The 27,471-nt window shown below is 42.8% G+C and overlaps 1 protein-coding gene across 1 annotated transcript in view; it reads left to right on the top strand.

The window, feature by feature from the left end:
- CDH4 (cadherin 4) overlaps positions 1 to 27,471 on the top strand; it is a 416,593-nt gene that overhangs the window by 337,890 nt on the left and 51,232 nt on the right. The window contains exon 7 of the mRNA XM_050313859.1: positions 2,870 to 3,042. Coding sequence (XP_050169816.1) covers positions 2,870 to 3,042 — 173 coding nt within the window. The remainder of the gene's footprint in view (positions 1 to 2,869; positions 3,043 to 27,471) is intronic.

The following is a 27,471-nucleotide window of genomic DNA, read 5'->3' as shown; positions in this document are numbered from 1 at the left end:
TGGGAAAAGTGTGTAGACAGGAAAGGGAGAAGAGATATCTGACACCATCGAGACTGCAGAGAGGAAGAAGTAATTTGCAGCCAGTTTAGAGCAGACTGTGGTCAGACAGGGAGAGGTCAGCCCCAGGGAGAGCCAGGAAGGAAGTGGTTGATGCAATTCCATCAGGCACTGCAGAGTGCTGCAGTCACACAGGGCCCTGTGCAGAGCGTGTTTTATTAAGTTACAGGATAGTAATTAATGCCAAGTTCCTCTCTATTTTATCTGTGGTTGGGTTTCATAATCGAAATTAAAGATAGGAGATAGGGAGCAGATAGCCTCTTGAAATACAGCTCCCTAGTGCTCAGTTCATGACTTTAGAGACATTTGTCCAGTCCCATCTCCCTTTATGGGGATGTAGGTCAAATGCTTTTGAAATAATCCTTTTTTCTAGAGCAGATGTGCTCAGTCCAATGCTGGACTGCAGGAAGGAAGCAGAAAGGTCAGGGAAAGAGTGAAGGAGACCTACTGTACTGTCCATCCACAGTACAGCTGCTGTCCCTCACCCCCTCCCACCACGGCTGCAGCCTGTCAGGTTCCCCTGCAGGTTGGGAACCCACCACCTCACACAGGTCCTGATGAATTTTGGAATCTGCAGTGCAGTCCAAGAGATCCCACGTGAGGAGGGACCACAGCTGTGGATGCCATTATCTGAACCTGGTAGTCCCAGTAATTTTCAGAGCAGTTTCTTGTGCTGGAAGTGCATCACAAACTACCACCTGTTTTTCAAAATACGTCCTAAAACTGCATATGTCCTAAAATAGATTCTGTTTTCCTCTTCCGCTTCTGTTTTCATTAGCCCCAGGTTTTGACATTCTGTTCAGAGATATTTTCAGTATAGAATGCATTAAGATAACATAAATTCCAAATCAAACATCTCATTCAGCATATTTCCTATTTAAATTTCTTCTGTACATTTCCCCTGTAGTTATCTAAGGGTTGGCTTCATTATTTGTATCAGTTGTCTCATGATAACTGGTTTTGCAAAAGAGGAAAAAATGAATGCTTGAAGAGAAAATAGAGAAAATTTGTTGCTTGCACAGCCTTGTTTCAATTCAGCATTCCTTCCCTCTTCTGAAGTTTATTGATCAGAAAAATGTTAAAGTTGTTGAATAGTTTGTTTTCATTTCACAAATGTGAATCAAGATTATTGCAGAAAGACAAGGATGTATTCATCATTAAGATTTGCTTTACACATTCATTTATTTTTTAATCTATAATTCTTATTGAACTAAGAAAACCCACAGGAATATATATATCACCACTGAGAACAAAAAGAGCCTAATGGAGGCAGAGGGAAGGAGATCAGCAAAGCACTTCACACAGTGCAAAAATACAAAGTTCTGAGGCCTTTTCTTGCCAGTGGTGAGAAACATTGGTTTCCCAAAGTTGAGGAGGGTACTGGGGGGATTTCCTTTGTGGTAAGTGGCTTAAAGACACTTGGCTAAAGTACAAAATTTGGGCACGCTGCCCATTTAGAGCGTGGGATATCTTTAAAGTCATTTGCAAACAGATGCAAGCTCTCGAGCTTTCTGCTTTCCCTGAACTGGGAGCTTGGTAGCTCTGTGACCAAGCTGAGGATCTGGGCGTACAAGAGGAGGGACGGTGGGATGTGGATGTAGCCACACGTCCTCGAGCTTGCCAGCAGCTCACATCTAACCACGTGAGCAGAACAAACTCAGCTCTTTCTGTAAAAGAATGTGTGGCTCCATCTCGAATCAGCTTAGGTTGTCACTGGGACCACTTTGCATCTCTGCAGCACAGAAGGCTCATAAGTTAGTCCGTCTGTTCAGACTTCCCAAATGAGCAGTGTTTGAGTGGCACCTTTCCATTGATGCTGTTGGGTTTGGTGGTCACTAAGCGAGGTTATGTCTGGTTTCACTGTCTCCCTTTGCCTCCCACTCCTCATTTCAGGTCTCATTAGATTCATCCACTGTTGCAGATTGCTTTTTGTGAGCAGTGTGTGCCTGCCCTTCTAGTCATTCTCTCCTACCAGTATAACAAGCATAAAGCTGGGCCCCATGAGCTCTGGGGGGTCACAGGACCATGCAGCTGCAGGAGTCCATCCAATCAAGTAACATCTTTTACCCTCATAATGATAATTTCCCACTTTAGCAAAACACCCTGCTGCCAAACTCCAGTGCTAATGAGTCTGTCAGCGCACTCCCAACAGTATCTAGAAAGTAGAGCTTGTTTTTTGCAAGGCAAATGAAGACATTGGTGATTAGCAAGAAACAAACCAACAATTCAATACATCACTGGCCACACATACCAAACCATTGATTTTTCTGTCCTGCTGGGCAGCAGCTGTTCCATTTGCTCTGCAGAGGAGGCACCAGAAAGGTGGATGTTTCTCAAAGAGCTGGAGGCAGCAGGCAGTTACTTTCTGCACTAGGCATGGGCATGTTGATGGTGTCCTTCTGAAGCTGCTGAGAAGTCTGATGGGCTTTCTACTATTAAATTCTACTTCTGAATGCATGTGGATGCAGTGATTGGATGGGGGGGGAAAAAAAAAACCCCTTAGAGAATCTGTGAAATTGCAGGACAAAAAATGCTGCCCTAAAACTTACAATCACTGAAAGAATTAGAATTTAATCATAGATACCCTCATATGACTTCTCACTGTCTACCAGTTATGTGTAATCAGTATCCTTCCAGATCCTCTAGTCTCAGCAGTGCTGCTATTTCCGTAATCCTTGCCTGGCTGGCTGGATTGAAATGGGATGTCTGCTGCATAGAATTTCTGAGCACAATGCGTGACCCCCGAGTCAATGGGACCGCAATCTGCTCTGCTGTGAGATAGTCCTGATAGTTCATCTTCTCCCCTTCCAAGGTACCTATGTGATGACGGTGACGGCAAATGACGCAGACGATGCTACTACAGCAAACGGGATGGTGAGGTACCGGATCGTCACTCAGACCCCGCAGAGCCCATCACAAAACATGTTTACCATTAACAGCGAGACAGGAGACATTGTCACCGTGGCTGCCGGACTCGACAGAGAGGTGAGTTTGAAGCCATCTTACCAGGTGACCTGTTACTGAGGGTTGCTGACTTGCAAAGCCCAAGCCCTGTCTTGAATTCCGAGCCTCTAAAAAGTTTGAGTTGCAGCACGGAGATCGTGGTCTTTGCTTCTGCAGCAGTTGTGGGGGCATCATGGCTTTGATGTGATATTTTTGCCTTAATCCATATCGGTCGATGAAACCCTGGGAGAATCTTCAAACTCCTGGCGTTGATATTTTCCTTGCGTAAATTTGTAAAACTCAAAGAGGTAAAAAATACTCCAGAAGGAGCAGGGGGATGAATAACTTGTCATTTGTCCCCTTTCTGTTGGGAGACAATAAATGCCAGGCACATATAGCCCTTTCTAGACCTGTCTTGCATGTTATCTCTGAAAGCTGTAACAGCCTATACTCAGTACACTTTGCATGTTTCCTGCTGGCATCCATGTGTCTCTTCCAAACTAGGAAAATGTTTTCCAGTGACTTTGGTTTTCTCTGGGGCTCTGCCCTTAATACCTCTTCTTCCTGGCCTTTTATGATGTACAGTTTTTCCAAATGCAGAAGAAATTTCGTTTTTACTGACACAACCGTACTCTGCCAGTGTAAGCCATATAGTGTGATTCCCAGAGCTCTGCCTCCTCTAGCTGTGAGTGTAACTCAAGGACAAACGATTTATACCTCACACATTAAACAAAAATCAGGGCATCAGTGGTGGGATGGAGTGAGTGGGGAAGGAGGGGACAGGGGTCAATGGGTGTGAAGGGAGAGAACACCAGAACTTAAGTTCTGGTTTTATTCCCCTTTGGACTGTGCAGGTCAGGGATTGTCACCTGTTTGATGCAGCTGGGGAATCTTGGTTAACTAAATGATGGGAAGGATCTTTTGTTCAAGCAGTCCCCACAGGTAACAGGTCCAGTAAAACCCATTTTGGGAGAGCCCAGCATGCTGTGTTTCTGAGAGAGGGCGGCACCAGAAACTGGGGTTTTTTCTCCTTTCTCTCCTTTTCATCCCTGATGGCAGGGATGGAATGAGCAGAAGTCCCCACATGCAGACTGGTGCATGGCTTTCCTGTCTAGGACCCTAAACTCGGAGGGGTGAAACCTCCAGCACCTTAGAGATTTTTCCTGTCCCCATCAGCCCAGCGGCTTTTGGCCCCACTGCTCAGTGCTCTGCCAGGCTCCAGTCAACAGGCATTCTCTGCCAGGGTTTGTGCCCCTTTCATTCCCACTTCTGGGGCCTCTTTTTTTGCTTCAGAGCAGCTTTGGGAGGAATCCCAAAGGCAGCTGCTGAGAGCAGATAAAAGCCCCGGCAGCAGCTCGGCAGCACGCGGTGAGCCCCGGGGCAGCCAGCGGGACCACATGGGAGCAGGGGCTGGCACAGGTTTGGGGCTTCCCCTCGGCACTGTTTCAGGGAGAGCTGACCCAGGGGGAGAAAATGTGTGAAAGATCTTCCAAGGAGAAGGTCAGGCAAGCAGAGAGCCTTCCAGATGTGAAGACAAGCAGCAGAGCTGGGGGAGCAGGAGGAGCACCAGCGCCTGCTCCTTCCCACCTGATGTGGCAGATTCTGCAAGCACAACCTAGGGCAGATTTGACCTTTCCCTACTCTTTTTATTTAGAAGTTAGCTGAATCTTAAGCAGGTAGATTATCCCAAGCAGTGCTGAAGCCTGCGGCGGGCTTGCAGTCGAAGAGGAGAAGCAAGTGCTGGAGAGATTGCTGGCAGCCCTCGGGGGGACAGTGGCAGAGTACTCAGAGGAGAAATTGGAACTCTGGCAGGAAAATGCTGATTTTATGGAAATGAAAGAGCTATTATTGCCCCCCTGACATCAGTGGGGGCCAACATGTTAACGTAGGGCTTTACGGGTAGAGAAAGGTCGCCGGTTTATAATAATTTCAGAAACACAGATTGGGATACCTTGGTGGGAGATGGGTTTTAATCTCAGCAAATCAAGTGAAAAGAGAGGCAGGTGATAATTAAGGGGAAAGGATAAGGCAGAATAAGCATCTTTTTTCAGGTTTCTCTCATTGCATCTGAAGCATTTTGAAAACTTGCAGGGGAACCATGTGCTTCATGGTTGGTTCCCCTGTGCACAGGGTCCAGGAAATCGAAGCTGGCACATTAGATATGGAAATACGGTGCTGAGTGTCCCAAGCTGAGTAGAAGGTTGGGCAAGGGACACTTGGATTGAGGCAAAACAACCAGCTCTGGGCACAATCCTGGGGCTGCCCTGAAGCTATGGGACATGCTCATTCCCAGCTCTCTCTGCTACTATCAGGTTTACATCTGGAATTGGCAAAACTTTCTGGGTTATTAACATAAAATTATATTGCATCTAAATTGAAAAATGTGTTTAAACACTCACATTACTGTATCGCAGATTGGTTTTTTTTGTTTTTGTTTGTTTTTCCTAAAATCTTGAGAAAGCTATTAGAGGAGTAAATTTGGGTTTGCTGCTGACATTTTCTTGTCATTAGCAAAAGGAGCCGAAGAGCAGTATTTGGAATGCAGATTTGTGTAAATTAAAATGTTAACAAATCTGACCTATTCAGCTGAAACTACTACAACCAAGATAAATTCCCTGGATACCAGTTATTTCTCCAAAAGCTTATTGACACATTTATCAGTGCCTGAGACACGATTACGTTAAGCTGTGGTGATACAGGAGCAGGTTTTCAGTCTACATTGGACCCTTCTCCTTTGTTCCTGCAATGCAAAGCAGGTGTGAAAATAATTGCCAGAGCTATTCCATATCTGAGAGACAGGTCCATGTTCCAGATCCAGCATTTCTCTTTCAGAAGGGAGAAAAGTCACTTCAGAACTGCTACTTCTAACTCAGCATTTCTGTTGCATGCTCATTAAATGAGATTTCCTGATGTTCTCAGCATCTCCACTTAAAATACTGGTTCTTTGCTGGTTTGCATTACCTTCAGTCCATGAAAGAACAAACTGGATGCAGTGTTCCAGATTGTTTTGTGTCATGAGAAGTGTTTTGTTTAACCTGCAAGGAAACTATTTTAAGATAGTCATGTGTTTTTGCTGCTGTTTCTAAACCGTCATTTCCACAAACCAAGGAGGAAATTAAAAACTCAGCCTCTCAAATTGTGCTGGTCTCTCCTAAATGTGCCTGGCACTGAAGATAGCACAATCAAAAGCCAAAGTATTGAAATATTGATGGCTTTAAAGTTATCTTACCTGGTTCCCATTAATCTGGGTGTAAATATGGTTACAAAGCTTTGTGTCCATTCACTCATCAAGACTGTGCTTAATTGAATGGATCCCCAAGGAAGATAAAGATAATTGGACTGCACTTCATAAAAATTATTAAAGGAGGACAGTTTAGCAACAGCCTGGTGTAAGCCTGGATGCCTAAGGGTGAGAAATGCCAAAGGTGGAACAAAGGAACACCTATCCCTTGAACTAAGAAGGAAAATGACAGGGATTTAGAGGGCATCAGAGGTTCAAAAGTGCATTCGGGCATCCAGACTTCAATGAGAAGGTTGAAAGCAGAATCTTGCTGTAATGCAGGAAAACATCAGGGCAGCATAGGAAATCTGTAGCTGATTTAATGAAATTAGGAGGGAAATATCATATGATGGTGGGAGCACAAAATATGTGGATTAATAGGGAAGGCTGTGAACGTATGAGATGAACAGGTCGTGGCAAAGTTCAAGGGTAGGAAGGGACCATGGTAGCTGACTTAATTTATGTCAGGCTGCTGCAGAAATGGGTGGTACTGCAGGAGATGCTGCCTGACTGATGGCTTCATTTAGCCATCCACTGGGAAAAAAATTACAAGACTTAAGAAAGGGTCAGCTGACCCCAGCAGGGTCTCAGAAACAGGCAGAACATTCATGTTTTTGATTTCCATTCTGAAAAGTAACATTTCTCCTTATAACTTTGCATAAGGGACCAGCTCTCTTCTCTCCTCTGCCTCTCAGCCCAGTGTCCCAGGTGGGATCAAGCCCAGACTGTCAGTCTGACAGTGCTCCTGGTGCAGTAATTCAACTCCATCACCAATTTTGATTTCTCCTGTGGCAGAATATCCATCTCAGTAGCACAGTAAACCTGCACTGGGGGTATAGTGTAGGCAATATCATCCTCTGAAGAGCTTCCCCTAAATATTTTATGAACACAGACTCTGAGCAAGCAGGAGGGGAAAAAAAAGGAATGAGAGAAAAGCGGGTGGTTGATCCCACACTCTGCTGGCAGACCAATAAATGTGGAGACATCTCAAATGTCATCCAGGCTTATTTGAGATAATAAGTATTTTGGCTCTGCGGTGCTTGTAGTGTAATGTTGCTAACTTTTTGAGATGTCCTTTAGAAAAGAGTCCCTTCCCAGCACATTCATCTGGTGTTGGAGAAATGAAGACATTCAGGAGCTCTGAGTTGCTCCTTCCAAATTTCTCTGTGTTTGTATTTCTCTTAAAAGTGATTGGATCTCTGCTGCTGCAAATGCTTTTAAAAATACATGAAATCCGATTCTATGATTACTGCACTTGGCTTTCCGAAAGCATGATGTTGCTAGTCCTTCTCAAGTGAGTGAAAGATAAAAGGGAGAGCCTGCCAACAACTGAGTTAGAGGCTTATTTTATTTATGAATGAAATGGCAGGATTTTTATGGAGAAGAGGAGAAGTTCTTCTTATTAGCAGAGACAGTTGATTTATTTTCCAGCACTCTGGTTTTGGTGCAACTAGACATTTCTGATAAATCAGAAATTCGAAATGTTATGTTAAAAAAAAAAATAAACAGCTGGACATTGCTTCTCCAAACACTGAGTAGGGATTGGGTTTTACCATCTGCAGTAACTATTTTGGGGACATTTATCTCCAGGTCATTGCAATAGCTTTTCGAAACCTCCTTTTGCCTTCATTCAGATGTTGGCTGGGAGTAAACAAGGCATTGCACTGGTGAGAGGAATTAGTTTAGCCATTGAGACTGCTGTGAAACATTCCCATAGAGAGCATTCCACTAGTTTGAGATAGCCCAAATACTGTGGATTTTATCTGGGTTTGTCTTTTCCAACCAGACAGTACTCTAAGTGTAGCCAGCAGGTAACTCAGGCTGAGTCTGGCTTTCTGTACCAGGAAACCTTCCTCTGACAGGATAGTCCAGCACCTTTCAATCCTTTTTCCACCCCTGGAATACAACTACAGGAATTTATTCTGTTCTCTGTTACCATTGCCAGTGTTAATTACTTCCCCTCACTGAATATCAATGTAATATTCTGCAAAGCTGCATCTCCTGCTCTGGGCAGGGCTGGAGGAACATCTGCTGCAGCATGAGGCTGAAGGATCCCACACAGTACGAGTGATACATGAGTTTACCTGGGCAGATTATCAGTCGTGTATGTGTACTGACAAAATGCAAAGAATGAGGGAAAGTGACATCTAAATGGCTTGACTGCATCCTGAGAGTTTCTGTTCCCATTTTCCTCACTCAGATTAGCCATCTCCAAGGAGCAGTGAGGAGTAATGCAGAATTGGTACGACTATGTCACCTTCTGACAAGCACAATCAAGCATCCACCGTGTTTGCTATTTGTATCTATTACAGGAGTCCTTTAAAGTGAGAGGGATTCTGGTTTTCGTGTTCTTCTCATTACTTCTTCCAGAGAAGAACTAAAACAAGGTTGTTAGATTCTGCTGAGTATCTTGCTTTTAAAGATGAACTTCCTGTATCACTGCATTAAAACATTTGCAGAAAAATGCCTCTGCAGCTGAACTCAAAGGAGAAGAACAAGAGGGAGGGATTAGTAATTATTTTGCCAGTGAGGCACATCCATTTCTATGAACTTGGACCACAAGCCCCTGTATTTAGCTTCCAGACTTGCAGGCTCCCAAGTGTTTTCCAGTGACTGAGATGATGAAGGACTGTAACAGACTTTGGGGGTAAGTGGCTTTTCCACTTCTCACAGCGTTCACATAGTGATTGGGAGTCTTTGTAGAGCATGTCTTCGAGACAGACATAAACTACCAGAGTCTTAGCAGGGATAAGCAGGTAAAATACTTCAGCATCGTCTGTCAGACTGTGTTTTATTTGTCCCTCCCAGCCTTGGCCCTGATGTGTGTGACAATTTACCTCTGCTGTTGAGGAGCAGTCTGCCCTGGTGCTCTGGCCTCGCTGTCTGCCTGGCTGCCACGTGCCATGCCAGGGATTTGTGGAGCACAAAGTCACTCTTGAGGGATGAAAGCCACTCTGTACGTGTCATTTATCACTGAATACTCCCTTATCCCTGATACCTTGTAATTTTACAGGGCCATGTAACGAAAATGTAAATACTGGAAGCTTTATGTATTAATATGCCTGAAATCATTACTTAAAGATAAAACTGGTTAAATTATTCAGTTATAAAATTATCCCATTTCCACAGCAGCATATCCTGTCAAAGGAAGAGCTGATTAGCCATAAGCTGAATTTAGCCAGTAGATTTATGCTGGATTCTGGTTTATGTTTCTACATTGTACGTGGGACTGATTTGAGTTTGCTCCATCATTCCAGCATGCATTTCATTTTCTCATTACAGACAAGAATGACCTTTTTCAGCAAATTATGGTGAGGAGCACTGCCACTCATCAGTGAAGAAGATTCATTTTATTAACCCTGTTTAGTGCCTTTGGAAGTGTGTTGTGCACTCAGTGGAGGGCCACTTGTCGTAATTTGAGATACCAGAAGTTAGCAGATGGGGAGGGCTTGAGTCTGCTCTGAGCACTGTTGGTTCACCACTGCTTAATGGATTCCTCATAGCCCTTGTTGCAGGATGGGAAAGATGTGAGTGATGCCTTATCATAGAAATCACACCCTTTGTTTCAATTAAGAAGGGAATAGTGGTGGTTCTGAAGCCTTTTTACAGTTCCTGGAAGGAATATGTCTCCCTGAGTTTCTCAAATAAGTGGTTGTGTTTCTTTCTGATGGGATTTTCTAGAACAATTTGTACCTTTTGACCTTCTGCATGATTGCTGCAACTGTCTAAATGCAAAGCTGCTAATCAGTTTTAGAGCTCCTGTGTATGCAAAGTGTTTTTTGATTACTTTTCCTTTGAAAAAGCCTGATAAGTAGATGGACAGTAAAACAGATAGAGGAAGGGCTCTGAGCCATGGGCCTTGGAAGAGAATTGCATGAGTATGTGTTTTACTTAAAAAAAAAAAAAAAAATAGCATCTGGAGATGATAAGAGAAACTTTTAAAGAATAAAAGAGCTTTCCAAAGAAAGAAGCTGGTAATAGCTTGTAACCTGTGGGAGTCCTATGAATAGACAGCAAAACAGCCATGTGTTTACCTCCCCAAAAAATTCACCAGCAAGGTGATCAGGACAAAAGTGTAATGGGGTGGAGATCAACTGGTTGTACAAACTGTGAGACTGTGTTGGCGCAGGTTGACTGTGGCTTTGTGTAAGCTCAGCCTAGCTGTGGGATCTGTGATGCGCAGCTTGCACTCATCCTGCCCCCATCCTGTCCTAGGGCATTTCATTCCCCATCAGGTTATGTTTTTAATGAAGAGGAACAAACAGAGCAATGGGGCTGCTTTTATTGGTCTGGTGGTTCTGTGCAGTTTTTCAGCTGCAGTCCCAGCACACTGTGTGTCCTTTCTGAAGATGCAGAGGACAGAAAGATACTCTGACCACACAACAGAGAGAACTGGGGTGTGAATGTAAACCTGCAGCCAGTTTCTATCTCCTGTGGATCTGATTCCACCACCAGTGAGTCCTAGCCTGGCTGAAACAAAGAATTTCCTCCCACTCAGGCAGTGCATATGACACTATTTACTGCCTGCCAGAGTAGCTCCCAGTTTGTTTCTTTAATTCTTTATCCCATTTGGCTTAGACTCTCTTTACACACCTGGCTTCCTTTAAGTATTGTGAGCATTTCGATGCCGGAGCCTCTGGAGGAGATTGTGCTGATTCACATGTGGCACTGTAATGACTTCTTATTCATATTTGGGTGAGCTATTGAGGAGATGTTACCAAATTGAAAAGCTTCGTGATTTGGGGTTGAACTACTCAGATTAAACAAAGCTTTGAGTTTCATTGGATCCAATTATAGAGCCTGAGCAAGAGTAGGACTGATACCCCACCTAATCAGTTCCCTTTTTTAAATATGTAAATCTTCAGAGCCTCTCCTATAAGAAAATTCCACATATACTAATAGTCTGTAGTCACTTTTGTTTCTTCACACACATTTTAATATGTTCAGAGAGTTCTGGTACAGTCTGGTTGCACTTGTTTCAAGTTGCTCTTGAAATCCCACCTCTGACTACTGTGGGGTTGGTTTATACATTATTCAATGGTAAAATCCCAGCTGAATAGGGAGGAGGAAAAAAAAAGTTAAGTATCGGAGTGGAAAGCTCACCAGGTCCTTAGCATAATCTCTCTGGTTCAGACCTGCATTTCTTTTTCTATTTGAGCTTGTCTTACAGTGGAGAAGAGTGTATCATTCCAATTTCAGATAGAAGACTACCTGCTCAGCTCAGGCAGATTTAAAGTTTTTCTTCTGTTTCATCACATACTTTCCAACAGCCCCTTCTCCTCTCTAAAGGGATTATTGTCTAAATCAGCACCAGGTCAAGTGAAATAATTAAACACAAGCTGGCTCCACTAATTAACTTATCCACAAACCATTGTCTGTTATTAGCATTTTAAAGAGAGATTTTGTTAACTCTTTCTTCTTAGACCTAATACCACTTTTTTTCATAGCAGAGCTCATTCCTATGAGCATCTTTGGCTGCATTTCTTGCTTGAATATTATCATGGACACATTTACCACAGCATGAGTGAGTTTACAGGATGTTTCAGCCTGCAGCAGTGACTTTTCTTAACTGAGCATAAGAAAAAGGCAGCTTAAATGCAAAGGAATGTGACTGTCAGAAAACCAGATACAGAGCCTTGTATTCTGAAATATTCTTAAAATAGATAGTTGTCATTGTAAACAATGGAGAGGCTATTACAGGCTTTGTAAAATGTAATTTAAACGCTGATACATCTAATGTCTTTATAGTACTTCCCATCTGGAACAGTGTCAGGATCATGGAATATATAGTTGCTGAGGATGTAATACTTCCAAAAAGACACAAATGTGTGCACAGGGACCAAAATGCGGGAGTTTGCTGTTCTGCACCATGAATACTATCTATTTCCTTGAGTTCTGTACTAATTAGTATCCAGAAAGGTGGCAGGAGGTGGCTCTTTGAAGGGCAGAACTGTTCTTGTTAGACACCTCTGAGCATTGCTGGAGTGGCTATAAATAATCACAACTTCAGGTACCGAGGTTTGGGCTATTCTCCACTCACTGCAGGTTGAGAGAGGGTCTTGTGGATAAGGCCAGCAAAGTGTCATGTGCAGGCAGGACAGAGCTGTGTGTTATTTTTCCCAGAATTGCCCATTAAAGCATCTAGGAACTTGTAGCAGCAGAGCCAGAGCAGTGAGGCAGTTTGTTCTTTTGTCATGGTAACCCCACCATTTTTTTGTCCTAATTTTTAGGCTAAATATTTTCCTTTCATTGTTGTTCTGTTATTCTAATTTTTAAACGATTGTGGGGATTTCATGTAAGAAATCCTCATTAAGTAGAGTACATGTCAGTACAATCATGTTTTATTCAAGCTATTCATTTTTTGCACTTAAAATGCTTTCTGTTCCAAATGCCTTTCTAGAAAAATAAATGTAGTTTTCAGTTAAAGTAAACAGGTCACATACTGAGTGACCTCAAATCTGATGGCTCAAATTTAGAAGGGGAACTAATTGCATAAAAATGCAGTGACTCATGTTATCCAGACGTTCAATAAGTTGGTCTTTCCAGTCTTATTTATACAGCTCTCTGAAAAATAAATAGATTGTAGTTTCACATTCATACTGACATGGAATTCATCTGAGTTTATGAGGAAAAACCTTGTTTTAACAATTAAAGGTTTGGGCAGATGCTCAAACAGGGATAAACTGGCCAGACTGATTTCTGCTGCCTGACGATATGAATCAGGGTTTGCAAGTCAACAGCAAGTGACTCCTGTAGAACTGGACAGCCTTTCTGGTAAGGATCTGCTGTTCTAAAGGGAGGGCTTGATGCCACCCACCACATCCCAAATAAAATGCCTGCTTAGGAAGTGGTGTGGTCACCTGCTGAAGGTGAATTTCAGAGAGGTCTGAAGAGCAGCATCTTTCTCTCTTGAGCTCTGTGCAAACCCTGTGGTTTGCTTGCAGCAGAGGGGAGCTGGCCCAGCCATAGAGATCTGCTGTGGCTGAAATACCCTACCATATATTGCATGTGTTTTGCTCACAGGGGAACTTGTACTGATGTGAAGTAGGAGATGAGAGGATACTCCAGGCATTATTCATTCTGGAAGTGGTTTGTTTTGGAGATATGTATGTTTCTGCAATTATTTTAGCCATTAAACTTCAGCCCTGAAAATGCTTTCATCTTGGCTGATCCCATCTTTTTTGTGGCCAAGGCGATGCACAGGAGTGTGATGGGAAATGCGTTACTAGGTTTGTAAATTATGTGCATTTCCCCCCCCCATCCTTAATGCTTGATATCAGAAGACATTTGACAGAGAAGGTAATGAACAGTATTTGCTTGTAAATCAACAGCTAGATGTGGTTTGAAAGAAAGCATATTTGAGCAGAAAGAGAAAATTTGGAAGGGTTACTGGTGCTCTGCATCTTCAGAAAATCTGCCCTGCAGATGAGCAGCTTCCACCACAGCATGTTGGAGAGGCACAGGACACCTGTGTGACTTCAGGGTATCAGCTCTTGACAAAGCAGTTGAGCGAACTCCACTAGTGCTGGTAAAATAGCCTGAAGACCAGGGAAAGCTGCAGGACATTGGATGGTTCTTTGGGTAGGTAGCCCACCTGCAGCTCCTTTGGCACGTTCCTAAGAACCCCTAAAGTAGAAAGCTGCAGAATCTCTCAGCTATATCCATTGGAGTAGAGATTGAAGCATCAGCAATCATTTATGTAGATTATTCTGATTAGGCAGGAAATGCCCCACAAGATTGGGATAAAATAATGAATTTTTAAAATTGTAATTGCCAGTCATAAAAAAAGAAAAAATCTGGAGAGAATCAGCATTTTTGTTTTAATAGCTGCAAAAATGTCATATTGATATTGGTCTTTTAAAATGATGTTTGACATTTTAAAAGATCAATTTTCGTCAGTTAGCTCAGACCATTAAAACCATTTTAAAAGGAACTCTTTTGCAATGTAAAAATAAATTCCAAGTGAGGGAGAGGTTTCAAGTGCCCGTCCTTGGGAACAGTTTCACTCTTAGCGTCTTCTGATGAAAACCCACTTTGTCAGAAAATTCTCCACCAGTTTTCATCCCCAGGCCCCTTCAGCTCTCTATATGGTCTCTGCCACTGCTGTCATCCAACCATATCAAAATGGGTATTTAGGGATGTTCTTCTGAAAACTAATTCCACTGTTTGCAATAAGAGCTGTTAATGTAACTCAGAGTGACCATTGCCTGCAGTAGCAGCATCTTCAAAGGCTGACTGACACGTTTGAGAAATGGATTCTGCTTTACTCTGCTGACCCCAGACGCTGTACCAGGGCAGTTTGGAGAGGGACACAGTCACAGTGCTTGCCATCCAACTTCCGTAGGAAATAAGGAAGGCTAAATTGCAGACTTCATAACCAGATGTGCAGGGGAGCGTTCAAGGAAAACGCATCAAAACGTCTTGTGAAAACTCATTTGAAGTTCCATAAATTATTGTTTGCGTTTTCACATGCGGTTATTTTCAAGTCTAACCAGCTGTATCTGTTTGAAGTGGCCCTAAATAAATACATCATTACATAAACACAACATTTGTTTGGGGATTTTTTCCCAATAAGGTCCAGGTCCTGTTTGCTTCGCAGTGTTGCACAGACTGTGAGAAGGAGGTGTTTGAATTTCAATGGGACATTTTGACACAGAAAATCCCATTCTTAGTACGTTTGGATTTTCTAAATCTCATGGTGACAACTACCTTAAAAGAAGACCCAGCAAATAACACGGCACATTTTTGTTTGTAGAGAAATTTGAAGGCAAGCAGAAAGTCCAGGCGGGCGATCACATTTCGTTTCACGTTTTTCACCCCATTTCAGAGCATCAAGCCAGCATCAGGAGCTGACAGGCTTCCCAGCAGCACGTTGGTTTGGTGCTTGTTGGGAAAACCGTGTGATTGCTATTCCAGGAGAGGACTGTGTCATGATCCGCAGGGATAACGCCACCCGCACGTTTCCATCCCACAGGATGCAGTTACCTGATAAAGGGGACACTCGCCGTAGCCCTGCGTTGGTTAGACCCAGCTGCAAGTCCAGTCCACGAGGTTCAATCCAGTGTTCAAAAGTCCTTAAGTACCACTGAAGTGTTCTCTGGTGGGTCCCTGGTTTTATAAATAAGAAAATAAATGAAGCCACTCAAGGCACAGAGTCTGTGCCGTCTCTGTTCCAAACCAGAATAAAACATGAAAGAATAATCTGAAAGACGTGACGGTTTTTGTTGAAGAAATAATCAGAGAGTCGCTTATCAGAATCAGGAAACCTGCTTTATCCTTTGTTGCATTATAAATAAGAATTATATTTGTTCTTGGGAAACAAGCCTGAAGTACACTGTGAGATGTTATTGTGAGTGACGCACAGGGAGCAACTGAATAAATACTGCCTGTCTGCTCCATTAGGTGGTTTTGTTTCTTACATTTTTCTGAATCCTTTACCAGGAATGAGGTGTTTTATCATTTCAGAGGTGCAGTCTGAGCCATTATTGGATTGCTCGTGACTGGGTCTGAATTCAAAGCTGACCAAAGGGAGGATGCTGACTGCCAGGCAAGGAGCGTGGTGGTGGGGAGGAGGCAGGGGTGGGGTCTCCAGGTGTTCCCCAGCTGCTCAATGTCCAGGTGGGCTCTCCCGCTGCAGGGAGAGCACCATTGTCCAGGGCAGTCTGTGATGGGGAGAAGGAACACGGAGATTCAAGGGAGAAACATAAATGGAAGGAAGATACATTTATAGGGATAGAACATTAAGGAGAGTGGCACAAAGGAGTTTCTGCAGTTACTGTTTTTATCATTTTTTCACTCTTGTTGTAAACTCTGGCAAAGGCTGTAAGCTCTGGATTCAAAGAGTTATAGAGAATGCCATTCTAGATGGAACAACTCACACAGTGCAGCATCCTCCCATGATACAGGCATCTGTCAGAGCTTCAGGCACGAGCTCTTGGAGCTGTGTGTGTGCTGGTTACGTCTCGCACTAGGTGATTAGATGTAAAATTACACAGTATCATCCGAACTTGGAACATAAAACCACTTCCATGCTCTGTCTTGACTGTTCATAATGCTTCTTGGCAGAAGTTGTTGCAGACACCAGCTTTCAATCCTTCCAAATTAAATGTCAGTTGATGGCAGAGCCGTCGTCAGCGGGAGCGTCCTGCTCATCCCGCTTCCCCCGGCGCTGGGAGCAGCTCTGCACCTCCTCAGCTGGCTGATGAGCAGCTCAGCTGGGAGCAGTTTCGAAGGAGATCTTTGACTTTCTTTGGCTTCCCAGAGGAATTCATAATTATTTCCTCCTTTATCATAGAGTGCAGCTGGAGGCTTCAGCTCCATTAGAACTGCCCTGGTAATTTCACAGTGTGAAATTTACAGCAAACTAGGGACATTAACGTTAAATAAATTTATGCAACAGCAACCCTCACCCAAGTCATTAAAAGTGTGTGCAGTTTTTAATGGATGCTTCAGCATGGCATTTGATAAGTTTGTTCATTTCTTTTCCCAGTCTGCTAAGTATACATCCACAGACATTTTTCTGCCAGAGGTATCGGTAAAAGCTGGCTATGGCCTCGGTTGTCACCTCCTTGCAAACACTTTAAACATGGTTGTAATGCCAACTGCAGTGGAGTGAAGAGAGGTTGTCACCGAGAGTGGATTTGTGTGTGAGTGTGCGAGTCTGGGTCTGTGTGCGACTCAAATAATCCAATTGAACTATGTAGTGATTCTGAATTATGTCTATTTGAAAAGACAGGATACCATAAAGACTGCTAATATGGTGGAAAATTATATTAAGCTGAGACAAGACAAAGTTGATTATGTGCTAGACTAGTGCAGATGTGCCTGGCACTAGTCGTTTATGCATATTGATTGATCTTAAATATAGCAGAGCAGAGGATGGGATGGTGTTTGTATGGTTATTGATTTTGTTTCAGCTCCTTGGGCTGTCATCGTAGGCTTTCATATCCGATTGTCTTGACCAGTGCAATCCTTGATCAGAAAGCTTGGTAAGAAAGCTTGTCCCAGCCAAGGGAAACGTGCTGGTTGCATCCTTTGAGATGCAGATATTCAGGAATGTGCTCTGAGCTCTTTAGCTCAGTGGAGCCTGAGTGTAACATTCATTGGAAGGCTGCAGCTGGGCTTTTGGGATGCCCCTTGGTGGATGTCACCAATGTGGGCTGTGCAGGAACAGCCTGGAGTGCTCATGAGGGTCACTTTGCTGCGTGATCTGCTTCGCTTCTGTTTGCCGAAGGAAGAGACTTGGTTTCCTATTGATTAATTTTGGCTTTTATAAAGCTGCTGGAGCAGAACTGTTGTTTTTCCACCTCTCCCACGTTCCAAGCTGGAAACAGGAGGTTTTGATTCTGTTCTTTGGTTGTTTTCTCTTTCCTCGTGAGCCTTTACTAAGACAGTTTTCTTTAATGCCTGGAGCCGCTGACCTCTGCCACCAGGCAGCCTGGCTTCCACGGGCTCTGTGACTCTGCTGGCATGAGGCATTTAATGGCTTCAAACTGAAAGGCAGTAGGTTTATATAGATATTAGGAAAAAGATCTTTACTGTGAGGGTGGGGAGGCCCTGGCACAGGTTGCCCAGAGAAGCTGTGGCTGCCCCATCCCTGCAAGTGTCCAAGGCCAGGTGAAAGGTGGTGCTGCCCCTGGCAGGGGGTTGGAACAAGATGGTCTTTAAGATCCCTTCCAACCCAGGCCGTTCTGTGATTCTGTGATCATTTGCATGGAGCTTTAAACATGACATGAGAATCAAATAAAATCCTGGTTTTCTAATAAACAAAGTATTTAGGAGTAGAGAGAATTAGACGTTAAGCCGTTAGTAAGAAGGATTTGTGGATGTTTGCCCTGGAAATTCCCTAATATCCCAATCCCGAGAGTTTATACATATGTATGGGTGTCTCCACCTGCCTTGGCTGCAGCCTGAGCTCCGTGCAGGTGACTCTGCTGACATGGGTGAGCTTTCATGATTATGGTTTAGTTCTGAAAGAGAAACTTGTAAGCATGTCGAACTGAGTTCACATCACTTACCTTGATTTGTGTTTGAGCTAAGGTGAAAGAACTCTTATCTGTGATTATAGACATCACAGACAATATATTGAAAATCAGTTTTATAACGTACACATCATTTATCAAATCACTTCCCAATAATGCCAACATTTGCTGCACAGAAATACGACATGATGAATTACCTGCTTCTCACCGGCTTTCTGAAGGCCAAGGAAGACAAACACAGGATTCTTGCAGAAATGTCAGGCTGGCAAGGGAGACTGAAAACCAAAAACCCCAGGGCAGGTAGCAAAATCCATAGGCAGGGTGAGAATTTCAGGGAACTTACAGTCCTAAGAGGAAACAAGTTTCTTTGTTTTTTGCTCTCACCAGAGCAGGAGCGACCCACCTGCTACAGGCAGAACATGTGTCACCTTTTGCAAAATTTGGCCTGCTTTAGTGCCTGCTCTTGAGATGCTGCTGAGCTAAAAAAAGCACATTTTTACATGTAAAGCAGCAGTGATCTGGACTCAGATCTGTAACAGCCACTTCTTGCCTGGAATCTAGGGGAAAAAAAAGAAAAAGGCTTAGAAATACGAATTTCAAATTAAAACCAGCAAAAAATAAATAGCAGAAAACACTTTTATTTCTTGCTGAGCTTCTATTCAGTTCCTGCTTCCTGTGTTGACAGTGTAAGTTATACTTGGGCAGGAAAAAAAGGAAGCCCACAAACATAATTGCAACCATGTCTAATTAGGCAGAGCTATGTAAATTTAGCGTTTCTACATGATTATAAATGTCAGGAGAGCCTTAGATAAGACATGAGAGTTTTGAGTATCTCTTGTGTACCTAGTCTAAAATGTCCTTATTGCTAATCCTATTCATCTGGAGTTGCTTCCTAATTAGAATATTTATGGGCTAATAAGGAGGTGAACAAGACACTCCAGTTCGGTTCCAAAGGTGAGAGTAGGGATTCATTAGACTCGGCGTCTCTGTTTTGATTGCTGTACAATGTAATTAACATTGTGCCAGACAATCACTTTAGATCTACCTTAACAACAAATATTTAAGATGATTCCTGTGGTTTTGTCTTTGAGCCTCTGTCTGCTGAAACCAAGAGCAGTGATGTCATCATCTTTGAGAGATATTTGAGGTTCCTGGATGTCTTTTTCCCTATTTCATTTCACAAACTGTTTGACCTCTGTCTGTCAGTTACTGATGTTTCTGAGTTTTGGCTGTGCCAGCTAAAAGCGCATCTGGTTTACATATTTTATGAATTCATGTTTTATGAATTTTAGATCACTAAGACCTATTTTATAGAAAATGCTTATTTTGAGGTTTTTTTTTTTCTTTTCCAGAATTTTCAGTTACATGTCTATATGCAGTGACCTGGTATAAAAAAGACATTTTAAAGTCAGATGTAGTTTAGCTGGGTTTAGGGTATATTACCATGAAAGCACTGTCACTGCCTGACATTGTGTCTGACTCTCTTAATTTTTCTTCTGGAAGGTTCTTTCCCACCAGGAGCCCCACTGACCTCAGGCAGAGCAGCATCAGGAAAAATGCCTCCTCCATCCAGATCAATATAATACCAGGGCAGTCCTATGAGTTTTGCCTCACTGGGTTGTAGACATTAATGATCCGTCGCTGTGTGAGGATTTGGAGGCTTCCTTACTTGGATCCTTTTCCCCCTTGAATACAAATATTCAAGTGCTAAATTGTCCCTACATTTTTGCCAGTGCAGTGGCCAGGCTCAAAGTCAACTCCTTTCCAAGGGCAAGCAGCTCAAAGCAAAACCTGAGGGGCTTGATCTGTTCTCTTTGCTTTCCTTCCCATACTGAGCAATGGTCACATTGTCTGAGAAGACAGCATTCTGTGGCTTTAAAGGTGTTATCAGAAAAGTTGTTAAGATGGCAAGTCACGTTAGTTGAAGTCTTCTCTGTATAAATTACAGTTGGATACGGTGATCTCATAGATAATGATAAATATAGCAACATTCTACTGCTGATGGAAATCATTATCAGCCATTATCAACTTTAATTAATATATTCACATTATTCAAATACAGGTAGAAAATGTTCTTTAGCATCAAGTCTAGAGGAACACGGATCGTGGCTTTTGTGCAGCTTGAAAAGCAGCTGGCAACAGGGGAGCAGCTCTAGGGAGACACTTTGTTTAGACTCAGGGTCCAGCACATTGTTTGTCCCATAGGTCTCACCCATTTTCCATGTCTGTGTGGAAGGTATCACGTTTCCCAGGGTTATTTCTCTCCTTGGAGCGCTGTTCCCGCACCAGAAGAGCTTTCTGTTGTTTGTGGCATCTCAGCTGTCTCCGTAGCAACCAGGGTAATGGTAGGGAATACACGATTGAAGATGCTTGGGATGAGCGCTGGTAGCAAATGTACTTTGCCATGAAAAATGATTGAAAGCAAACAGAAAATATGGGCTAAATAAACCTCTGCTAGGTTCTAAATGGAATGCTTCTTGAAAATTTCCATTAGACCTTAACAGCTCTTTAAATAAATAGCCAGTGTGTCTCCTTCCATCTGAGGGTTTCCATCTGTTGATTTTGTTTGTTTGCTTTCCTTCCATTTTGTGGAGATCCCGAGGCCCAGTCCTGCCAGGTGCTGCACACCCAGGCCCTGGAGCTGCACTGGGCATGCAGGGCTGAGCATCCCCTTCCACTTGGAAAAGAATCTGAAAAATAACATCAGGCAAATGTACAAGCCCCACCTGCCACTCCAGAAGCAAAGCCATAAAACCCTGCATCCACACCCCCTACTGCCAGAGAAAGTGCCAGCCCAGGATGGTCTTTCCTGTTTCAAACAAGGCAGGGAAAATGGGATCTCTCTGATGTGTGTTGTGTATTCCACACTTCAAAGTGACGGAGCTGACTGTGGGGCAAGAACTGTCCTCTCCATCAATGACTGTGTGGGGTAATGGCTTAGTTAGAGACCTTAATGACTCAAAAATAAGGACCTGTTACAGCTGGTTCAAGGTAGCACTTTGTTTCTGCTGTCAAGTAATACATTTCTAAATCTGGACTGTTCTGACATTTCCTAGGAGAAAAGAGAAATAAAAGATCCATACAGCTCCCATTAACCGAGGGAGAGGTAAATACTCCTGTTAGTGGGGTGAGATAAAACTTTTTCTCCTCTGGGACCCAAATGTGAGTGCAAGTTATGATAAAATTAAACGCATTTCGTGATCTCACCTTACTCCCCACAGGGAGTCAATCCTTCTCACAAAATTCCTGACACATACTTACCACAGCCTCCAGCTTCTTCTGGGAGAGACCAAGGACCAGAGTCCTAAATCCCTTCACATCCTGCCTGAAGAGGATGGTCTCACCAGGTCCACATGGAGCCTGGACTTACAGCCTTGCTTCTTGCTTACAGTGAAGTATCTCAGCTTCTGGTTCTTCTACTTCCACAGCATGGTTTTGTCTGAGAAGTGGAGGAAATAAAACAGCATGTGCAACATTAATTTAGTGTAAGATCATACACCACCTCTGGAACCTGAGGTGAGCAGCTCTACAGAAGCTTAACATTACATTCTGCTGTAGGAGTAGGATAAATACTAATTTTCTTTTCCAGAAGTGCACATCTCACCAGTATTTTGGAGAGTATTAAACTTAGAATCTCATCAGCTCCTTCTAAATCTTCTACAGGGCTAAGAGGTTAAACTGGATTCTGAAGAAAAAGTTAATGCGGTTTTGGAGACATTTCCCTTGACTTGTTCAGGCAGCTGAGATTTTAGAACACGGACCACAGACAGCTGAGATGGTTTTATTTGAATTCCACATCACAACTAAAGCAGAAATAGTTAGGTTTGAGGGAGTTCTTTATCCCACAATGTCTTCTTTCCTTTGTAATTGTCAGAAAGTATCAATAGCAGAATAAAGATATCGTTTGCAATGAAAAATAACAGGTAGCACATGGTAGCCTGAAGTGGGATAAGATATCCCAGACTTAATGCAGGTAGCATGAAGCAGATCCTGTGGAATGACTAAGGCACTGTAAATCCATACCCCAGCTTGTCTCAGAGTAATTTTTTTTATGCACCTATATCTGTAGTCTGAAGTTAGGTTTTGCTGGGCTAGAGTCTAAAATGGATGAATTGCTGCCCAAAACTTGTCAATCTGGTTAGAGGGGCAGAAAGCTTCTTTTTGCAGTAATTCTGCTCAGGAAACTGGTGCAACTCAGCAAAAGGACTTTCTTGCACTTAGAAACAGGTCTCAGCTGAGGGTGGAGGTAAAGGAAGTAATGTTGGGGGGGTGGATTTGATCAATACAGTTTTACTTATGCACATAAATAAGGCTTAAAACTGCATTCAGCATCTCCAGCTGGACTCCCCAAACTGATGAATGCCTCTGAAAAAAAGAGTCTTAATTCCTCTGCATGTTCCTCATTTGAGAAACGTGGATAATTCCCAGCTCGAGGAAGTTTAATGAGTATGAATTTGTCAATATTTATGCCTACAAAGAAAATAAAATATGCTGGAATTATTTATAGCATTTCAGTAAGCTTGTCAGAGCAGGATCATATATGATCAGGTCATGGGTTAACAAGGATTAATTATCTTGGCAGAATTATGCTTTGCAATTTTTCATTTCAGTCTGTTACTTTTGAGTATTTGATAATGTAGCCTGCTAAATTCAGGGTCATTCTACTTCTTGTATGAAATTCAGCACTCCCATACGTAAATGTTTTTTAAGAGGAAATGTAGCCAGAATTGGAGAGAACTGAAGTGCTGAAATTTCCTCTTGCAGCTAATAGCCAAGAAGCTGCTATATTCCTCCAATTTTGTAACTGCAAGAATTGCATTTTATCACATAAAGACGGTTGGCAAGTTCTTCTTTCATACCTTGTGGCAATGTGAAGTTAATTCTGGATTACAGGAACTTGGGAGGTTGTCAAGGGGTCTCTGTGGCGCCGACTCCTTTATAAAATTTCCCCTGCTACAATGGAACCTGCTCCTGGTAACCTAAAGGCCTCTGACACTTGCAAAGATCCTGCACACCCCTTAGATGACAAAAAGCATAGAAATTAAATGCTTCTTGATTAAGGCCCTGATCTGAGAAAATTAAATTGTGCCTTCAATTATTGCAATGGCTTGTGGCTGCTGCTCCATCCTCTTGTCACACATGGTCACCAGAAAGGGCCCAAAGGTCTCCCTGTACAGCTGGGATGGTTTAGGATTATTAAAAATCCTTCTTGTTCTGCTCCCTCCTCTTGCAAATTAATAAACACAGCATTTAGTTTCACACTCTGTACACCAGTGTGCCTCTTCTGGAGCACTTTCTAGAAAACTGCTCTGACCGAACTTTCTCCTGCTGCTGACATGGAGCAGTTTGTCTCTGGGTTGTAGTGACTGCTCTCTTTGGAGTCTCACCTGGACATACAGGGACTCTGCTAACAGAGATCTGATTAAGGCTGACAGGCCCAGTATGGGAAGGAAAACGTCCCTGTTCATCACAGCGAGCTCTCACAGTGGCACTCTGCCAGCCCGGCGTCTCAGTCATTTCATTTATCAGCAGTTCTTCAGTTTATCATGAAGTCATTTGTTCCTGTTCCTCATTTCCCCAGTTTTATCTCTTGTCTGAAACCCTCTGAGCAGGCAGTGTATTGAGTTGTACAGGTCTGCACTCTCCAAAGCAGAGAGCAGGCACTCTGGAGGGCAGTGAAGCTCTGCTGGAGCTGCTGTCGCACCCTCGAAAGGCGTCTCCAAAGCCTGTGAGCCACCAGAGGTTGGGGCTCAGAGCCCATCATGCTCTTTCTCTGCTGAGTCTTTGGGTACAACTGAACCCAAAGGATGCAGCATCACCAAAACTAGGTTTGCCCAAAAGCCCTGCAGCCACTTCCTATTGCAATAGGGCCATGACTGCTCAATATAGCAGTCAATATTTTTCTGGCATTGCTCTGTTTCTTGCTCCCCAAATGCTGTACCCCAGAGAGCAGTGAGTGCTGACAACCACCAGGAAGCTCCACAGGAAGCTCTGCACTATTAAGATTGCTCTCTCTGCAAATATTTCTTCATTTTGATGGCCTTTCTTTTGTAAGAGTACACATAATTGCCCATTTGTGACTTCACTCAAATCCATTAATGAAATGTTTAATAAAAAATCTTTCTTTTATATTTTTCTAATACAGCTAGATATAAACATTACATTCATTAGCTTGTAAAAAAATCTGAGATGCTTCATTCTGAAAAGTACAGCATTTTATCCTCCATTAATCCTAGATCTTGTTCAGTGAGTGATTTGTACCATCGAGATGATTGTAGCTGTGTAGCACTTGGTAAGTTATCACAAAGTTTATTACCATATTTTGCTCTGGACTTAAGTGCTTTCTCTGTCAGATTCAGTCTGAATTGTAGCTCTTCTTCTACACCAAGATGTAGCACAACAATCAAGTACTGAATCAACTACATGTTTTATTTCCTGTATGTTACATCTTTGGCATTATTGATGTATAGAAAATGGAAAAGATCAAATCTTGCTCATGTTCAAATGTCTTTGTTTCATGTCATGGGCCTCCACCCAGCTCAAAATACTTCCCTCCCAGGATGAGCTTTAAGTTAATTTTCTCACTGCTTTGAAGATCTTTCGGAGATCTTTTCCTTTGCCCCTGTTTGCACCTAAAAATTGACTTTCCTGTAATTAGAAGGTCTTGCAGATTAACTCAGGTTACCATCCACAGGGCAGCCAGAGCAGGGCTGGGTCAGTGCCCTACAAAGCAACTCAAGAGCTGGCAAACTTCCATGACTCTTGAGTTTGCAGAGGAGGGTGATGGAAGAGGCAGGGAGGACTTTTTGCTGCATGTCCCATGTTGCTCAGTCCCCAGCACTGGTCCAGCAGACCAACATCAGCGTGGTACAAGGCGTGGTACCCACGATGGCTTTCAGATGGGAGGGAGTTCCAGCTGAGCCTGCACTGACTCAGCCTGGGCAGTTGATCATGACTGGGGCATTGAGCGTTGCCCCCTTCCAAGCCAGGGAAACAAAGCCATTTGCAGGCAGAGCTGGTTTGGACAAAAGCCCCCATTATTATTTCTGACTTCACAGCCAAACCAAATTTCTTTTCCAGTAGTTGTCAATCACATTCTCTCTCAGCAAATTGACACAACGTGACCCTGCCCATACTGGGTAACACAGCTCTTAAGCGAAATACAATAGGGAACATCTCACATTAATCTCTTCTCCATTATTTGACTGTTTTCCACTAACCTTTCATTCTGCCAAATTTAATTAAATCAGCTGCTTTTCCAGCTATAACCTGTTCCTTCACTGTTTGGATGTTCCCTTCAATTCATAACAGTGAAGGCACATATGATATGCACCTAGCAGGGACTTGGCCAAGCTTATTTTCTTAAAACAATTCTCACCAAAGAATAACAAATGACAGCACATGAGTTTATTTTATCCAGACCATAAGGAGTCAATACAGTACAGATTTCCTGAGACTTGTGTTGTGCTCCTGACTGCCAGTAATTTTAAAATTCAGGATCCTTGTATTGTACATACCATATGTATACATACAGGATTAGATGAAATGGTTTGAATGTTTTACATTGATTTTATTTTTTTAATTGCTGCATTGATGGGTTTTAAAAACCCTCATCTTCCTCAGAATAAAAAGATCTGACTATAGCAGTGAGTGAGTGTAGCATTTCAAGCCTTTCTGCAAAAATGAGACCAAGTATAAATAATGAGCAATATTATGAATATTTATTCACCTACACTGATCTTCCTGATGATCTTTTTCAAGCTTCCAGCCTGACAGAGCTTAAGAAGGCAGTTTTACCTGAATTGTGAAAGGTTTTTCTTCCTCTTTCTAATCAAGCGTGATATACCAGAAAACAAATCAGGCTGATAAAAACAGAAGTCAGGCTTACAAGAAAAACAGCTGTAACAGCTAAATGGCTTAAAGCAGGAAAAGTAGGAAAACAGCATGTGGGGCTAATGATGGGTGGTTTTCAGGTTTCAGAATACATTAAGGCATTCTCCCTGTTTATTAAATTGCTCTGGCAGCATTTGACAGCAAAGGTTTTTGTGGATTATAAGAGTGCAATGGACATAACTAGGATATTTTTTTTATCCTAAAGCCTGGCCTTTGGGTAATCACCAAGAAGTTACACGCTGTAGGAAGAGTTTGGTTTGCACAAGTCCAAAGAAGGTTGTTTTTTATTAGAAAAAAAAAATGTTTCTGAGGTTGTTGTTTACTTTCCCTTCTCTGCAGTCTGCCTTGAGATTTTGGACTTTTTCTGTCACAGCACTCGCTCTTTTTGTCAGTAAGTGGCAAACACAATCTGGAAGCAGCATCAATTTAATGCTGGCATATTTACCAAAGGGCACCTCTCTCCAGCTGTGTGACCACCCAGACATTGAACTATTGCTCGTCTCTCCCTGCCCAAGAAAAGCCAAATGTAATTTCATGGTTTTACAAAAATTGCTTCAGCCAAGAGTTAGGAGGCTTGTTCCTTGGGTCTCCTTTTAAGGGCTCTTTGTGAGATGACCTGGCATCTCTGGGGCACAAAGGCTGCAAAATATTGACGGGAGTTGAAAGCAGGGTTGGAGTTGGTTCTTGTTTTTATGGGATACAGATGGATCCCAGCTCTGTGCCAGTTCCCTGTGCAGAGGGAAGGGTGCTGGAGATGCTCTACAGACCTCCTCATCCCAGTGTCTGAGTGCTTCAGCCAATGAGTGGATTTTTATTCTCATGATATCACTGTGACACAAGAAAGAATTTCAGTTTAATTTTGAAGTGTTATTTTCAATTTCTTTGAGGCACGGAAAAATTAAATGAGCTATTAAAGGTCACTTGTGGAGGGTTTGGGAAAATGCTGGAAAATTCCAGGTCTTCCAAGTTGCACCTGCAGCCTTAATCACAACCCTCCTCTGTTTTGGCACAGTGGCTGTAGTCAGAATCAAAATACATTATCCAAGACACTCATCATACCTCTTCTTTTTAATGAAATTTATCTGTAGCTCATACCAGCTCACTGCCACTCCCTTGCATGACTGTCAGAAGCATGGAATTAATTTTCCTCATTTCTCTTCAGCTTCCTTGTGGACTTATGTTTGATCTGTAGTTTGGATCACTGAAGAGAGAGATGTAACCAATTTCTAATGATTCTGTCATTCTAATGTTGGCATTAAATGAGAGAACCACATGAGAAGCTCATTAACTGACAGTCTTTCTGAACAGGAAGGTTGA

The sequence above is a fragment of the Myiozetetes cayanensis genome, unplaced genomic scaffold (assembly GCF_022539395.1).
Source record: "Myiozetetes cayanensis isolate MyiCay16 unplaced genomic scaffold, myiCay2020 scf19, whole genome shotgun sequence".
In the NCBI taxonomy this organism is placed as follows: domain Eukaryota; kingdom Metazoa; phylum Chordata; class Aves; order Passeriformes; family Tyrannidae; genus Myiozetetes; species Myiozetetes cayanensis.
Note: the sequence above shows the minus strand (reverse complement) of the source record. Positions and strands in the feature narration are given on the sequence as shown.